The sequence below is a fragment of the Chlorocebus sabaeus genome, chromosome 19 (assembly GCF_047675955.1).
Source record: "Chlorocebus sabaeus isolate Y175 chromosome 19, mChlSab1.0.hap1, whole genome shotgun sequence".
Classification (NCBI taxonomy): Eukaryota; Metazoa; Chordata; class Mammalia; order Primates; family Cercopithecidae; genus Chlorocebus; species Chlorocebus sabaeus.
The window spans coordinates 4546571-4564443 of record NC_132922.1 but is presented as its reverse complement, the minus strand read 5'-3'; the positions used below and the strand labels follow the sequence as shown (position 1 = coordinate 4564443).

The 17873-nt window shown below is 53.3% G+C and overlaps 1 protein-coding gene across 1 annotated transcript in view; it reads left to right on the top strand.

Annotated features, from left to right (window-relative positions):
* The first annotated feature begins 2451 nt into the window (after positions 1-2451).
* TTC38 (tetratricopeptide repeat domain 38) overlaps positions 2452-17873 on the top strand; it is a 29082-nt gene continuing 13660 nt past the window's right edge. Inside the window, exons 1-7 of the mRNA XM_038007313.2 lie at positions 2452-2548; positions 2987-3064; positions 6831-6912; positions 8393-8564; positions 9732-9905; positions 12901-12976; positions 15864-15983. Coding sequence (XP_037863241.2) covers positions 2516-2548; positions 2987-3064; positions 6831-6912; positions 8393-8564; positions 9732-9905; positions 12901-12976; positions 15864-15983 — 735 coding nt within the window. The 5' untranslated portion in view covers positions 2452-2515. The remainder of the gene's footprint in view (positions 2549-2986; positions 3065-6830; positions 6913-8392; positions 8565-9731; positions 9906-12900; positions 12977-15863; positions 15984-17873) is intronic.

Sequence of the window (17873 nt, the reverse complement as noted above, 5' to 3'; positions counted from 1 at the left end):
TGCCACAGGCGGACACCAGCTTCTGGGTCCCTGGCCTCCAGGAGCACAGGTCAGGTGCTCCCAGGAAGGCCCTGCCACGCAGCAGTGGTGAGCGGAAGGGAAGGGAAATTGTCACATCATACCTGATCCCTGCAATGGTTTCCAAAGACATTGTCCCTGCTGGCCTCTGCAACTTCCACCCTGTGGTAACGTGGAGGAGGTGCCTGGCAAGGTGCCTGGGGCCCTCACTGGGCTCTTTGCAAGGCTTCCTTGCCACCATTATTCTTGGCTCCTTGGGGCCCCTTGTTTTTGCAGGAGTGGAATATCAGAGGCTTGAGGATTGGCCATCTTCACTTTCACCAACCAGGTGGGGGAGCAGGGAGGTACTCAGCTCAAGTGCAAAATTTAAGGGTGGAGGGGCACCAAAAAATAAGACAAATTCTCTTTTATTGAGGTAAAGTTCACATAAAAGTAACCATTTATGGGAGGCTGAGGCAGGAGGATTGCCGGAGCCAGGAGTTCAAGGCTTCCGTGAGTTACCAGCCCCATCCGCCCAGTCCCTGGTCACCACCAGTCCTCTTTCTGTCTCAATGCTTGCCTATTCTGGACATGCATGTAAATGCAGTCATACAGGTGTGACCTTTTGTGTCTGCCTGCCTTCAGTATGAATGAACCTTGAAAACACTGTGAAAGGTGAAAAGTGTGTCTTCTTTGGAGAACTGTCACCTCAAATTATTTGCCCACTTTAAATTTGGGCTGTTTGTCATTTCGCTGTTGAGTTGTAAGAATTCTTTTTGTTTTTTGTTTTTTTGAGACGGAGTCTGGCTCTGTTGCCCAGACTGGAGTGCAGTGGCACAATCTCGGCTCACTCCAACCTCCACCTTCCGGGTTCAAGCAATTCTCTTGCCTCAGCCACCCAAGTGTTGGGATTATAGGCATGCGCCACCATGCCTGGCTATTTTTGTACTTTTTTTTTTTTTTTTTTTTTTTTTTTTGAGATGGAGTCTGGCTATGTCGCCCAGGCTGGAGTGCAGTGGCGCGATCTCGGCTCACTGCGAGCTCTGCCTCCCAGGTTCATGCCATTCTCCTGCCTCAGCCACCCAAGGATCTAGGATGACAGGTGTCCACCGCTATGCCCAGCTAATTTTTTGTATTTTTAGTAGAGACGGGGTTTCACCGTGTTAGCCAGGATGGTCTTGATATCCTGACCTCGTGATCCGCCCACCTTGGCCTCCCAAAGTGCTGAAATTACAAGCGTGAGCCACCGTGCCCGGCGTATTTTTGTAGTTTTAATAGAGATGAAGTTTCTCCATGTTGGCCAGGCTGGTCTTGAACTCCTGACTTCAGGTGACCCTCCTGCCTCAGCCTCCCAAAGTGCTGGGATTACAAGCGTGAGCCGCTGTGCCCGGCCAAGAATTCTTTATATATTCGGGATTCTAGACGCTTATCCAATATATGATTTACAAATATTTATTCCCATTGTGTTAATCTTTTCGGTTTCCTGAGTAGTGTCCTTGGATACAGAAAAGTTTTTAATTTTGACAAAGTCCAACTTACCTATTTTGTTGTTGTTGCTTGTCCTTTTGGTGTTACATCTAAGAATCCATTGCTAAATCCAAGGCCATGAAGATTTACTTCTGTTTTAAGAGTTTTATCTTTTCAGCTCTCACATAAAACAAATATTTCAATGAAATATTTCAAAAATCAAAACTAATGCAAAAAGTCCATGATGAACAAAATATCAACATTTTAAATAAAGGCCAGATCTGCCCCTGCACTTGGTCTACGCCCTTCATTCGTGCACCCTGAGGCGGGGGCAGATTAAACTAGGGGAGCCCATTAGGCTGGGGCTGGTGTGTGGCTGATGGCAGAGTTCGGGTAGGGCAGGGCCGGGCCGGGCTGGGCCAGCCCAGAGCAAGAAACCGCTACTGCAGGAGACAGCGATTTTTCCGCGGCAAATCCTTGAGAAGGGAGGATGGGAGGCGGCGGGACGACTCAGTGAAGCCTGCCCCGAACGCCAAATGAATGTGTGCCGTGCTCGCGCGTGTGGCTGTCGACCGCGACGACATAATCTTGAAAGTGACCGCTGTCCCGGGGCTCCCTGCTCTCAAGGGACCCTGACAGCAGCCGCCTCCCCGGGAGGGTCCCCTGCAGGGAGAAGGCCCTGGCGAGGGGAGGGGGTTGGACCGCGGTGCGCGCATCCCCAGGTCCGCGTCCCCGCCCTCTTGCCCAGGGCTCCAGTCCTTTGGGGGCAGGCGCGTGCACTGGGGGCTCACACCAACGCGCCCCTCCAGCCTGGCCCGGATTCCTGCAGCCCAATGGCAGGGGAGGCCGCGCACCCGTCGCGTTACAGAGTAGTGCGGCCGGGCCTCCAGGGCGCGCCCGGATCTTGGACCACCGCGGGTCTGTCCGAAACCCGCCAGTGAGCAAGCGGGAGAGCGCGGCCACCCCGCCCCGCCCCTTCCGCGCCCGCCCCGCCCCCTCCCCGGAAGGCGCGGGTGCCCGCAGCTCCCCGTGGACTCCGACCCGGGGCAACATGGCCGCGTTCTCACCTCTGCGCGACTGCCAGGTACACGGAGGCTGCCCCCGGCCAGGTCCCCCTCGGGCCCCGGGAGTTGGGAGTGGCCTGGTGCTGGCGGAATGGCGGGAGACATGGCCTGGGCGCCGGGCGTAGGGTGAGCCCTGGACACACGGGCGCGTCCGCGGCAACACCTAGAAGGGACCCGAGGCCCTTGTGGAGTCCCCACTGAGGGAAATAAGGGGCGTCTGTCAGGGTACTCGGGAGACCCCAAGACCTCCTAAAAATCGTAGCTCACTGGGCGTGGCGTGGGACGAAGAGAAGCCTGCAAAGGTGAGGGGCTCCTTGGAATCAGCCCAGGACAGGGAGCCTGAGCCCATCTTGCAGATGAGGAAGATGGAGGTCAGAGGGGCCAGGTGACTTGTGTATGTTGAGGTTTGAAGGGCTCCTGGAAAGAAAGCCCTGCTATTCCCTCCTTGCTGTCTGTAGGCCTGGAAGGATGCGAGGCTCCCGCTGTCCACCACAAGCAATGAAGCTTGCAAGCTGTTTGATGCCACGCTGACCCAGGTATGCCTGCCTAGAGAGGCCGCGGCCCCTTCTGTGGAGGTCTAGGGGAAGGTTTTTGTTTGTTTGCTTTTGTTTTTGAGACGGAGCCTCACTCTGTCGCCCAGGCTGGAGTTCAGTGGCACAATCTCGGCTCACTGCAAGCTCCGCCTCCGGGATTCACGCCATTCTCCCGCCTCAGCCTCCTGAGCAGCTGGGACTACAGGCGCCCGCCACCGCGCCCGGCTGATTTTTTGTATGTTTAGTAGAAACGGGATTTCACTGTTCACAGGATGGTCTCGTTCTCCTGACCTTGTGATCCGCCTGCCTCGGCCTCCCAAAGTGCTGTGATTACAGGCGTAAGCCACCGTGCCCGGCCTGGGAAGGTTTTTAAATTGGGGAATGTTTTTTAAATTGCGCCATGACCTTAGCAATAGATGACCGTACATCTGTGCACTCTGTACTGGAGGACGTGGGGACATATCTCTGCCGCCCACAGAGTCCTGAGAGGGCCTCTGCACTCACCCTCCTTCCCCAGGACTCTAAGTGGTGGGTGGACAGCAGTAGGTGCCATGGGGATGTTTTTTGAGGGTGCTGGCCTCCTTGGGCCTCCCCTTGTGGCCTGCTGAGGGTCTGATGCAGGGCTCGGCTACTTAGGACATGGTGTCCTGTCCTGGGATGCATCTGTGAATATACTGTTTTCACCTAGGCTGTGCCAAGACGTTCTGCCACATTACCAGTCATTTCTCTACCCATGAAGAGTCCTATAGTTTTAGAACTAGGAGAAGTCTCAGAAGATCCAACTAGTTTGTTTGACAGGTAGGGGAACTGAGGCTCAGAGAGTTGAACCTACTTGACTTGAAGGTTGTCCCTGAATTAGAGGCAGAACCAGGGTGAACCTGGGCCTAACTACACTGATAGATAACTAAAGCTGGCCTTGGCATGGGCAGTGAGGCCCCTGCATACTGACTTCATCCACATAACATGAGGACCCAGGGAGCTCTTAGAAGCCTACCGGTTGAACAAGAGAGGACTGATGGAATGCTGTGAGCTGCGCCATGGGTGCCCCTCCTGTTCCCTGCCTGCCCTGCTGTTCCCAGCCTGCCCTGCAGAGGGACTCTGCTGTGGGCATCTGAGTTGTTTACTTTGTGTTTGACCTGGCTCACTTGCCCTTCCTGTACCTCATTGGCCTCTTTAGAGTACTCGATTTGTTTTTTGTTTAAGATGGACTCTTGCCCTCTCACCCAGGCTGGAGTACAATGGCGCAATCTTGGCTCACTGCAACCTCCACCTCCCGGGTTCAAGTGATTGTCCTGTCTCAGCTTCTGGAGTAGCTGGGATTACAGGCACGCGCCACCACGCCTGGCTAATTTTTTGTATATTTAGTAGAGACGGGGTTTCACCATGTTGGTCGGGCTGGTCACAAACTCCTGACCTTGTGATCCCCCGGCCTTGGCCTCCCAAAGTGCTGGGATTACAGGCATGAGCCACCACGCCTGGCCCCTAGTACTCGATTTGTTACACACCACATCCCCAATCAGTGGTAGCTCATCCTCCCAGCCTGTGCATATTTTGTCCCGTGTATTGGTGTCTCTGTACTGTCCTGTGTTAGAACTTCGATTCTTTAAATCTCTGTGCCAACCCTCCTCTATCTTGTCAAAATGCTTGTGTAGCCTATAGTCCCAGCTACTTGGGAGGCTGAGGCAGGAGGATTGTTTCAGCCCAGGAGGTTGAGGCTGAAGTGAGCTCTGATTGTGCCACTGTACTCCAGCCTGGGCAACAGAGTGAACCCCGTCTTAAAAAAAAAAAATATATATATATACACACACACACACACACACACACACATACACATACATGTACTAATTCTGTGTAGATGTAGGTTAGATAACTGAAAGGGCATATTTTAAAATCCAATGCATGATTATAGGTCTAGGACTTTTTTAAAAAAGAGGCATTTGAATAAAGGACCAGGTACCAATACACCAAATTGTTTAAAATGACGATGGGCGGGGCACGGTGACTCACGCCTGTAATCCCAGCACTTTGGGAGGCTGAGGCAGGTGGATCATCTGAGGTCAGGAGTTCGAAACCAGTCTGGCCAACATGGTGAAACCCCATCTGTACTAAAGATACAAAAAAAATTAGCCGGGCATGGTGGTGTGCACCTGTAATCCCAGCTATTTGGGAGGCTGAGGCAGGGGAATTATTTGAACCAGGGAGGTGGAGGTTGCAGTGAGTCAAGATAGCACCACTGCCCTCCAGCCTGGGCAACAGAGCGAGACTCTGTCTCAAAAAAAAAAAAAAATTAGCCAGGCGCAGTGTGCACACCTGTAATCCTGGCTACTAAGGAGGCTGAGGCAGGAGAATTGCTTGAACCCTGGAGGCAGAGGTTGCAGTAAGCTAAGATCGTGCCATTGCACTCCAGCCTGGGCGACAGGGCGAGATTCTGTCTCAATTTAAAAAAAAAAAAAAAAAAGATTTATCTTTCAGCTTTTGTGTCTTTGTGACTCTCTAAAATGAATGTTTACTGTGACTTTTTTTTTTTTTTTTTTGAGACGGAGTCTCGCTCTGTTGCCCAGGCTAGAGTGCAGTGGCGCGATCTCCACTCACTGCAAGCTCCGCCTCCCAGGTTCACGCCATTCTCCTGCCTCAGCCTCCGGAGTAGCTGGGACTACAGGCGCCCGCCACCTCGCCTGGCTAGTTTTTTGTATTTTTTAGTAGAGATGGGGTTTCACCGTGTTAGCCAGGATGGACTCGATCTCCTGACCTTGTGATCCGCCCGTCTCGGCCTCCCAAAGTGCTGGGATTACAGGCTTGAGCCACCGTGCCCGGCCTACTGTGACTATTTTTAAAACAAATGAATAAGAAGCAGGAATGTTCCTGTCGTGACCAACTTCAAGGCTCCTCTTAGGGCCGAAGAAGCCGATGTGTAGCAGGTCACCTGTCAGGAGGAATTTGCCCTTTTTTTTTTTTTTTTTTCTTCTCTCTGTCATGCAGGCTGGAGTGCAGTGGTGCTATCTTGGCTCACTGCAACCTCCCAGGTTCAGGCGATTCTCTTGCCTCAGCCTCCCAAGTCTCAGCTGCCCAAGTCGCTAGGACTACAGACACGTGCCACCATGCCTGACTAATTTTTGTATTATTTGTAGAGACAGAGTTTTGCCATGTTGGCCAGGCTGGTCTCAAACTCCTGCCCTCAAGTGATCCACCCACCTCGGTCTTCCAGAGTGTTGGAATTACAGGCGTGAGCCATCGCACCTGGCCAGAACCTGCCTTTTGATGTTTCTTTTTTGGAAATGCAACATCCCTAGCCCTAGAAAGTGCGCCTCGGGTGATGTGTATTTCATTTTTTCATATAAAGAAAGTTGTCAGCCAGGTTATGCCTTCTTTGGATTAGAGTCCAGAAAACACTCAGTGTTCTACAAAGAAAAACAAATCTGGATTTATTTTTATTTTTTGTTTTTTGAGACAGGGTCTTTCTGTCATCCAGGCTGGAGTTCAGTGGCGCGATCTTGGCTCACTGCAGCCTTGGCCCCTGGGTTCAAGTGATTCTCATGCCTCTGCCTACCAAGTGGCTGAGATTACAGGTGTGCACCACTACGCCCCACTAATTTTTGTATTTTTAGTAGAGATGGGGTTTCAGCATGTTGGTCAGGCTGGTCTCGAACTCCTGACCTCAAACAATCTGCCCGCTTTGGCCTCCCAGAGTGTGAACCTGGATTTAGAGCCACACCTTTGCTAGAATGATCCAAGGGCTCCATGAGGACTTGTTTTGCTTTTCCAATTTTAGTATGTAAAATGGACCAATGACAAGAGTCTCGGTGGCATCGAGGGCTGCCTGTCAAAGCTCAAAGCAGCAGATCCGACCTTCGGTGAGTAACACCTTCCCTGGGTAGAGGAGCCCCGCTTGACACAGCCAGCCCCTCTCTCTTTTCTTTGTCACAGACACACAGTTGGGATGGGGAAGGCAGGTTGGGTGGCAGTAACCAGGGTGGCATTTGCACAGAGGGAGAGAAGATGACAGCTGCCTTTGTATTTGGAAAAACAGTCACTCCCATAAAGATGCCAGGTTCTAATAGGCGTTTTTCTTGCCTTTTCTCTGATTACCGTCAATTATTGAATAAAGATGCTGATCTCATTTCTCAGATGAGGAAACTGAGGGTTGGCAAGAGTAAGACCGTACTTAAAGCCACCCAGCTGGTGGTTGACAACTGGGATTAGATAAGCTTCCTGAATCCAAGGCCCAGACCGCTGGAACATGAGAGGTGGCTGCTGCAGCCTCCGTCAGGGGACCAGTGAGACCTCATCTAAGTGGCCAGGGTGAGGTGGTCACCGATGGGTGACAGAGGCTGGCATCCAGGCAAGCCATGTGTACAGCGGGCATGGGAAGCCAGCACAGTGCATTGAAGGTGGGTGGTTCCAGGGTGCAGCAAGGTTCCGGGCCTGGGGGAAGGGCTGATGAGGGGACAGAGTCTTGTCAGGGTGGCAGGGACCCCCTTCTCACCCTGCTGCAGCCTGGTCAGATTTAAGGCAGGGGCTTGTACTGTCCTGGAGAGGACAAACAAGGAAATAACTGGGGGAGAACAGAGAGCCAAACCCAGTCATGGGGAGCCAGGAGCCAGGGGTGGGCTCGGACTCTGAGCAGACCTTGAGCCCTGATCAGGGGCCTTCAACCACCTGAATCATCAGCTGGGCTGGTCTGGGCTGGCCTGGGCTGGGCTCGACCATCGGAATCACCAGCTGTTTTCCAGGGGTCACATGGGTGGTCCTAGCACTATGGTTGGGTCCTAGATCCCAGGCCTGAGCCAGTGACCAAGTTCCAAATGCCAATGGACACCCTGGCTCTCCCAGAGTGTGGCCTGGGGGCCTGCACTCCTGCCAGCAAGGCTGCTGCGAGGGCCACAAGGCACACACCCCCTCCCCCAACTTTTAGCATGTGTGAGCAACACAGATGGGATCGTGACTTCTGTGCTCCGGGGCCTCCTTGGTCCAGCCCATCGTGAGCAGTATCCACTGATGCCTCCCGGGAGCCGTGTGCTGGCTGTGTGATAGTGGCCGCTGATGAGCCTGCAGGCAGCCGCTAAGTGGCTCATCCAGTGAAGGGGAAGGTGCTTTAGACACTGGCACTCAGCACAATGCCCTCACTAGACAAATATTCAAGGGTGCCTTTAGGCTTGCCGTTTGCTCCATGCTTGACAAGTGCCGAGGCTGAGTTCTGGACAGTCGGCAGGGCCACAGTGCACAGCCTACTGCTGCCTGGCTGGCCCCTCCTGGGACATGGGATGTCTCTGTGACATGTGGAGTCTGGGCTGGGCTGGGCTGAACCACCAGCTGTTCTCTAACCTCCACCAGCAATGGGCCACGCCATCTCTACTGGCCTTGTACTGATTGGCACTGGAAGCTCCGTGAAGCTGGACAAAGAGCTGGACCTGGCTGTGAAGACAATGGTGGAGATTTCAAGAACCCAGCCGCTGACAAGGCGGGAGCAGTTGCACGTGTCTGCAGTAGAGACATTTGCCAAGGGGTGAGGGGCCTCCCTGGGCGGGGAGCTGGCACCCTGAGGCTGTGCTGGGGCAGTGGCAGGGTATCCCTTTCCCAACGCCCTTGGGAGCAGGGCAGGGTGGGAGAGTGATTCTCTCCTCGCCTCCTGAGATGCTCTCATGGAAAATCACATCCTCTGCTTCCCCGTCCTTGGTGGAGTGCTGAGTGAGGAAGCGGTGAAGATTCCCAACTTAGTGTTGAAAGTAACTTACTTTGTTTCATTAAGTAATTGTATATTATTTTCCTTACAAAAATAATAGGATCACACTACAGAAATTACTAGGTTAGGGAAGAGAGAAGAAGAAAACATGCTACTTCTAGTGGGAAATAAACAATCAAATCAAATCTTCACCCATATGTTCCTTGCTCTTGCACTGGCTTTCACATCATCCCCCCGCTGTTCCCACGCTGGTTCCTTTGTTCTCTGGGACAGCCCCCATGTCTGCTCAGGCAGGTGAGATGCCCTGCAGAGTTAGATGACCTTAGCCGATTGTGCAGGGGCTCAGGGATCCTAAGACTAGGGAGGTGCTGCCTGGTCTTCCTGGTGAGTCATCCCGGGTGTGGTTCCACCTCGGAGACTTCTGCAGGTGTCTGACCATCTCCAGTGGGATTATCCTTGGCAATTTGTTAAACCTGTTTTTTTTTTTTTTTTTTTCAGTTGAACTGAAGAGTAAAATTTCCCACTGGGTTTTCAGTTTTCTGATTCATAACCTAACACAGAAATTGATATTTATTTATTTATTTAGACAGAGTTTTGCTCTAGTTACCCAGGCTGGAGTACAGTGGCACGATCTCAGCTCACTGCAACCTCTGCCTGCCGGGTTCAAGCGATTCTCCTGCCTCAGCCTACCAGGTAGCTGGGATTACAGGCACATATCACCACACCTGGCTCATTTTTATATTTTTAGTAGAGACGGGGTTACATCATCTTGGCCAGGCTGGTCTTGAACTCCTGACCTCGTGATCCACCTGCCTTGGCCTCCCAAAGTGCTGGGATTACAGGCAGGAGCCACCACGCCTGGCCAGAAACTGATTTTTAAAAAAACACGTGCATGTAGACCATGACATTGGTGAGAAACGATGCCTCTTACATTCCCTGTGTGGGTGGACTGTGTGCTAGTGTTGGTGAGAAATCTTTCTCGGTTTCCAGGAACTTTCTGAAAGCCACTGAACTATGGGAACAGATTCTCCGGGACCACCCAACAGACATGTTGGCCCTGAAATTTTCCCATGATGCTTATTTTTACCTGGGCTGTCAGGAACAGATGCGAGATTCTGTTGCTCGAGTTTACCCCTTCTGGACACCTGACATCCCCCTAAGCAGGTATGTGCCAGCTGGAAATCACATTGTTTCTGTTTCTGGATCTCTCTCTTCTGCCCTGAAAATATGGTGACTCTCTTGGGCCTGTCCTAAAAATAATGGGACCATTGTTGCTATTCTCCGAGCTCCTTAAAGTTCAAAGGCTTCACTTTCTTCATTTGATTTTCATCCCACCTGTGAATGAGGTAGTCCCATTAGGTATCAGTCAGCATGGGATTGTTTTTGCTGCAGTAACAAACATCCCCTGGTTCTTCTTCCCCAAAGCTTATTACAGCAAAGGTTTATTTTTTACTCATACTACATGGCACCTTAGGAGGGATGAGGGCTCTGCTGCCATGTCCTTGTCTGCATCCAGGATCCCAGCTGATGAAGCAGCTGCCCTCTGGACACACCTGTTACTAAGAGGGAAAAGCAAGCTTCCCTGGGGGGGCTTACAGTGGCAATTAAAGGTTTAGAATGAAAAGGATACCCTGCCACTCCCAAGTCATTGGCCAGAACTGATCACATGACCTCGCCCACCCACAGGAGACCAGGAAGTACAGTTCTACCTTGTCCTTGGGAAGAGAAGGAGGCCTGGAATGTGCATGAACAGCCCCAGTGACCACCACACAGGAATGACTTCACTGCAGCTTCATTACAGGATAGTTGTGAGGTTCAGAGAGGTTAATAAGCAGTATTATTTAGTCAGCACCCTCTAGAGAAGCCCAGAGAGCTCTGAGACAGAGAGATAGAGATTTATTTTAAGGAATTGACTCATGTGAGTGTGAGGGCTGGCAAGTTCAAAATCTGTAGGGCAGGGCAGCAAGCTGGAAATTCCTGCAGGAGTCAGCATTAGCCTCGCATCTGGAGGCAGTCTGCAGGCAGAATTTCTTCTTCTAGGGGCCTCAGTCTTTCTCTTAAGACCTTTAACTGATTGGACGAGGCCCACTCACATGGAGGGTAATCCGCTTTACTCAAATCACATCTAGAAATAGCTTCACAGGACTGGGCACAGTGGCTTATGCCTGTAATCCCAGCTCTTTGGGAAGCTGAGGCTGTAGGATTGCTTGAGGCCAGGAGTTCGAGATAAGCTTGGTCAACATGGCAAGACTCTGTCTCTACAAAAAGAAAAAATAAATGAAAAAAGTTAGCCAGGCACGGTGGCATGTGCCTGTAGTTCCAGCTACTCAGGAGGCTGTGACAGGAGGATCTCTTGAGCCCAGGAGTTTGAGGCTGCAGTGAGCTGGCAATCATGCCACTGCGCTTGGCCTGGGCAGCAGAGCAAGACTCCATCTCTAAAAGAATATATATTTCACAGCAACATCTAGACTGGTGTTTGACCAAACAACTGGCACCATGGCCCAGCCAAATTGACACATAAAAAATTAACCATCACAAGAACCTAGTAGTACCTGTCACACAGTAAGCCTACAAGAAATAGCTTAAGTCTTGAGGATTAAATGACCCCAGTAAACACACGATACATATATACACACACACACACACACACACATATATATATATATATTTTAAAGATAACTCTGGAAGTCAGTGCTTAAGAACATTGCTTCAATGAATAACAAAAACTAGAATCAATCTTCTTGCACAGTAGTGAAGCTAACATCTTAGTCTCAGACAGAAGCCCCATTGCCCTATTTTGTTTTAACTTAACCCCAAGAAATCACAGGAAAGAAACCTGTTTCATATATGACCACCCTAGATACTCGGGTGGGCAGTTGCAGATGAGATTGGAAGTGTGGGCTGGGCGCGGCGGCTCATGCCTATAATGCCAGCACGAGGCAGGTGGATCACCTGAGGTCAGGAGTTCGAGGCCAGCCTGGCCAACATGGTGAAACCTTGTCTCTACTAAAAATACCAAAATTAGCTGGGTGTGGTGACATATGCCTGTAATCCCAGCTACTCAGGAGGCTGAGGAAGGAGAATCGCTTGAAACCAGGAGACGGAGGTTGCAGTGAGCTGAGATTGTGCCACTGCACTCCAGCCTGGGTGACAGAGAGAGATTGTGTCTCAAAAAAAAAAAAAAAAAAAAAAAAAAAAGAAAGAGAGAGAGATTGGAAGTGTGCAATTATTCAGTAATGTCTTCCAGCCCATCCTGGGCTGGGCCTGGGCTGAGGGTTAATTGGACAGACAGGTCCCAGTCTGTCTGTAGGAGCTCCAGGTCTGAGGAGGACCCGGCTGTCCACTGAGTGCATTCCAGGCCAGGCAGGGGACCATGTACAGCGCTGAGGAAGCCAAGGAGGAGCTGTTGACAGCCCACAGGTCACGGAGGCTTCCCAGGGAGGTGCCCCTGGGTCATGCCTCTGGGTGGATGTCATCATGCAGACAGGAGGGAAAGAACTCTTGTTATTCTCAGTGGAGACCTGTGTTGATTCTTAGAAGGTGGGATGCTAATTGAGGAGCAGGGCCGCTGTCGGTGCCGGGTTTGGGGATGATTGTGCGGATGTAATGTTCATCTTGCCCCTCACCAGTCTGAAGCATGGAATTGCTGAAAAGCACAGAGCTTGGCATGGAGTTGGAGGTTGTGTCCGTCTCCTGTGGCTGCTATAGCAAAGGGCTGCAAACTAGGTGGTTTGGAGCAGCACATAGGTACAGCTTTGAGGGCCAAGAGTCCCATCCAAGGTGTCAGCAGGGCCAACGCCCTCAAAGCCTCAGGAGTGGGTCCTTCCTGCCTCTTCCAGTGCCTGGTGGTGCCCGGAGTTGCCTTGAAGTCTCTTGGCTCGCAGCTGCATCACTCTGCCTTGGTCTTTACCTACCTCCTTCCCTCTGCATCTGTGTCTTCCCACGGCCCTCTTATAAGGACACCAGTCATTGTGTTAGGACCCACCCTAATCCCGTATGACCTCCTCTAAACTTGATTACCTCTGCAAAGACACTATTTCCAAAAAAGGTCACATTCCCAGTACTGGCGGTTAGGACCTCAGTGTATCTTTGTGGGGACACAATTTAAACTGCTACCTGTCCATCGTTTTGTATTCTGAGATGTTTTTTCTGTGTTTAGCTATGTGAAAGGCATCTACTCTTTTGGCTTGATGGAAACCAACTTCTACGACCGGGCAGAAAAACTCGCCAAAGAGGTAAGTTCCCAAGGTGCCTGACCCCTCGGGGAGCAGCTGTCGGGTGGACCAGGGCATGTGAGGGGCACCATTCATGTGTGACCCTGGTGAACCCCATCCCCGCTCTCACTTCCTCAGAGAGATTGGGGAGCTCATGTTAGTGTGAGCAGCGGCCGCCTGCCAGGGGCTGTCATTCACCTGTGGCCCCCCGAGGTCCCCAGAGCCACGTTCCTTGGCTAACACTGGTTCCTCATCTACAGATGAGGTTGATGGGGTACAGGGAGCTGAGGTCAGCCCACTCACTTGGGGTTGCACTGAGTGGCAGGTCTGGGGTCCCACCAGCTCTCCCTGGCTCTAGAGCCCACACTGCCCTGCAGGGACAGGAGTTTGTGGGAGGTGAAGTGTAAATAAACGTTGACTCTTCCTTCCTGAACTTCGCATTTCTAAGCATCACTCACGGCACCAGAGGTTCAGGGACCTGAGTGATGATGGCCAGTCATGACAATTGCTGGGTGCCCATGCGTAACTGGGCCCAGGGCCAGAGGGCAGGCTTAAGCTGTCAGGCATGGGGCACGGGTGGTCTCATGCTCTGGGGGTCCCTCTCCTGTACTTCTCTTCTTGCAAGATTGGAAACTGAGGCCCATGGAGGGGCTGCCATGCACAAGGGAGTGACAGCTCCTCCTGTGCCCGGCTCTGTGTGGCACTTTATATGTGTTTGCTTGCGTCCACACAGCCCTGCCCACGTGATGTTCAACTCCTTGTTGCCCAGATGAGGGGCCCGAGGCTCAGAGGCCAAGGCTAGAGCCTGCCTAAGGCCACATGGCTCAGAGATGGCAGAGCCGGATTCCACCCAGGCCACTTGGCAACGGCTGTCCTTTCAGCTGCCCGCTCCAGGCCACGCCTCCCAACATCCTGGCTGGGGTTCTTCCCCCAGTAGTTGCCCTAGTCGGCCTGCAGCACCCTCCCCAGGAGACAGCATTGGGGCCCAAGGGTCCCTGGGCTCTCTGAAGACTGCTCTGATTATAGAATCTGAGAATTGTGTCTTGAGTGATATGTTCTTTGCTTTAACTCTGAGTCAGGGCTGGTGGGGGACCCGAGTGGCTTTCTGGCAGTCTTGGTTCTATGGCCTGGGTGACCAGACACCACCTTCAGGGATCAGCTGTAGGAAAGTCCCTTGGAGACCATGGCAGCTGGGCCCTCCTATGGGTGGCATCCATCTGGGCACCTGAGAGCTCTTGAGACAGTTGGAGAAGCTCTGGACAAGAGTAGCTGTGGCAAACCAGATGTGGCAAGTCTCCTCCATGCCTTGCAAGGAGGAAGAAGTGGTGGATAGGGTCCATTCCTGCTCCGTTGATCCCCTTTCGCCTCCTGTCCCTTGTCTTGCAGGCACCAACTCTTTGACTTCAACACCAGCACCCCACAGGCAACTACTGGGCAGGAAAAGGGGGCTGTGATGGGGCCAGGGGTGGTAACACATGGGCCATGTGTCTGCAGCCCCAGGCTGGTGAGGGCAGGAGGAGCCAGGGCAGGAGCAGGCAGGCAGCAGGCACAGGCACAGCCACAGAGCTTGGGGACCTGGAGCTCCAAGTGGCTCGATGGGTGGAGGCTTAGGGAGGAGGCAGGAAGCCGGGGAGCCAGGAGCCAGGACTGTAGAGGGGCAGGCGAGGACTGGATTCTGCTGGGCCTTGTAGCCTGGGAATGCAGTTTGGACTCCTTCCCAGGGAACCATGGTGGGACTCCAAGAGAGGAAGGAAGCCGGTCAGCCCATCAGAGCTGGGGACAGCCACCACCCTTCACTCCCTCCATGCATGAAAGCAGCATGCTTAGCAGGGTCCCATCTCAGGACCCCGCGCCCAGCCTGCTTAGACTGTGCCCAAGTGTCCCGTGCTCAGAGTCCCTGCCCCGGGGGTGCCCACAGTCCCCTACAGACACACTTCCTTTCCCTGCGTTCCCACATGGAGTGGACCGGGCCCACGAAAGCTGAGAGGTGGGCAGAGAGGCAGGGCTTGCTGGGGCCGACCTCCTGCCAAAAGCCTCTCAGCGGGTGCTGGGCCAGGGCAGAGGAGCGTGGGGCTTCTGGACCCCTATGAAAGGCGTGGGGAGACTGAGGCAGTGGGGCTGGCGGGAACTCATGATTTGGCATGGGGGACCTGGGCGCAAGCCAGGCAGTGGGACTTCTGTCAGCCTCAGTTTACTGCTCCACTTTCTAAGCTCCACCTGGGACTGAGTAGATGCTTAGCAAACATGAGCTGAACACATAAATAGAAGAAAGAAACAGCTAGCGGGGGAGGATCATTCCCTGAGTCCAGCCTGCCTCACTGGTCGCTGTCAAGCTCACAGGTCATGGGAGTGGCTGTTGTCATGAACTGTGATAACCTTAAAGCCAGCTGTTTCTGCACCCAGAAAGCCACGTGTCCTCACATATATGGTAGTGGGAAGAGGCAGCCACAGCCACTGGAGGACTTGACAGTTCACAGCGCGTTCACGTGGGCAGTAACCGCTTCTGTAAGAGGAAGGCAGCATCCGTGGCCTTTCTGGCAGCAACTGAGGCCCAGAGGGGGCGGGCATGTTTTGCAGGCGCCTCGGCTGTGTGCAGATGCTGTGGGCTTGGGTCTGAGCCCTGGCTTTGGAAAGATCCTGCCGCTGTCCCGCTGGGTGAAGTTGCATAGCCTCCCTAAGTCTCAGCTTCCTCGTCTGTGAACCAGGCAGTGAGGCCCATGAGCTGGTGTGCCCGGGCAGGCGGGAAGCGGTGCTGAATGTCAGTGTTTTGAGGCGGAGCCCCATCCCCCCACTTGCTCCACCCCGTTCAGCCCAGGCCCCTCTTGCCCCTTAGAGACCTGTCGTCGCCTGCCCTGGCAGCCTGACTGATCTGCTTTATCTGGAATCCTCTTCCCCGCACCCTGTGTAGGCTTTATCTATTAACCCGACAGACGCATGGTCGGTGCACACCATCGCTCACATCCACGAGATGAAAGCAGAGATCAAGGATGGCTTGGAATTCATGCAGCACTCAGAGACCCACTGGAAGGTATGATGCTTGTCGGTGGCTCACCTCCCTGGGAAATGCAGTGTGTCCCCTTGAGTTAGGCTGAGGCTTTATGGACAAGAGTTATGGGGCTTGGTTCCCTCTCCTCCCTCTCCTGCACCTGCCTCAGGTGTTTGGCTGCTGAGCAGAGCACAGTCAAGATTTTAGTCCCCACCCCAGGCCTATACCTTGCCCTAGGGACTCCACTAAGGGTCCAGCCCAGAATTCTCTGCCCTCACAGGGCCTAGTCAAGAGGAATGATTAGCCTCCTAGAAGCATATGAGCTACACCATGACAGGGACCCTCTGTAGGATGTGGAAACCCAGAGGAAGTATTAAACTCAACTGGACTTCGGGGGACAGTGGCCAGGGAAGGTGTCCTGGAGGAGGCAACCTCTGAGTTGGCTACTGAAGGATGAGCAGGTGTGTGCCACACAGAGGGGGAAGATGGAGAGCGTCCCAACCGTCACCAGCTTGAGCAAGGCTTCCAAGGCCTACAGTGGCCTGTGAGGGAGAGGAGAGCTGCACAGTTTGGTGTCCTAGAGCCCAGATACAAGGCAGACATGGGCCGTGCAGGAGGCTTTGTCAGTCCCTCTTTCCATGGGAGGCAAGGTGGTGTCCAGGCAGAGGCGGAAACGCCTGCAGAGGCCTCAGAGAAGGAAAGGCTAGCGCCATGGTGGAGGTGGGCCCTCTGGACAGACGGGGCTGCGTCAGGTGAGCCTGTTGGGCTCAAGGGAGATGGGACCTCCTGAGGACAGGGACACAGGGTCGCTCACTCAGCGCTGATTGAATACCCGCTTTGTATTTGGGGTCAGCAAGAAATCAGGGAAGGGTGAGCACTTGGCTCCCAAGCAGGGGCTGTGCGGTCTGAGCCACGCGGCGGAGGACCCTCGGGCCTCCAGATTCAGCTCTGTCAAGGGGGCAGCTGTCAGGTTCCCTTCTCAGGGACAGTGAGGTTTGTTTGAGGTTTTTGAGTGCTGGGCACTGTCCCTTGTTGAGGATCACGAGTCCAGTCTCCCGAGCTTGGAAGTACCCTAGCAGGGGCCAGCTCTGAGCCCAGCACAGGCCCTGCTTTAACACTGCTTTATACTGAGGGCGGCCTAAGGGAGCCACTGACATGCCACCCGCCCCCCCGGCTCTCGGGGCTTTGCCAGCACCTGTTGGAGTTTGGCCCTGGGCCTGCTGATCTCTGCAGGTTTTTTTGGTTTGGTTTGGTTTTTTTTTGTTGCTGTTGTTTTTTGAGACAAGTTCTCTCTCTGTCACCCAAGCTGGAGTGCAATGGCACAATCAGGGCTCACTGCAGCCTCGACCTTCTGGGCTCAAGCGACCCTCCCACCTTGGCCTCCCAAATAGCTGGGACTACCGGCGTGTGCCACCACACCTGGCTAAGTTAAATTTTTTTTTTAGAGAGAGACAAGGTCTCCTCCCTGTGTTGCCCAGGGGGGTCTTGGACTCTTGGGCTCAATTGATCCTTCAGCCTCAGCCTCCCAAAAGTGCTGGGATTACTTTTGGGAGGCATGAGCCGCCACGCCCGGAGTTTATCCAAGTGCCCTGAGCTGTTTGGGCACCCATGGACCTTGGGCCACTCCCTGTGGAGTGGCTCTGTGATTCCTTTTCTCAACTTCACATGTAACGAAGGCAAAGCTGGAGTTGCTGAAGTAACTTCCTCTGCACCAGTCCTGGGGCTGCTGCTCCCCAGCTCAGGCAAGCAGGTTGGGAACCTCCCCTGGCCTCCGTTTCCTCCTTGGTAAATGCAGCATAATAGTCACTGCCCTTCCAAGTGGAAGAGATTATGTGGCCGGAGGCGCCCAGCACAGACACGGAATATTGTTTCCTGCACTCAAAGATGATGGTTTCTGTGGCCGGGTGCGGTGGCTCACACCTGTAATCCCAG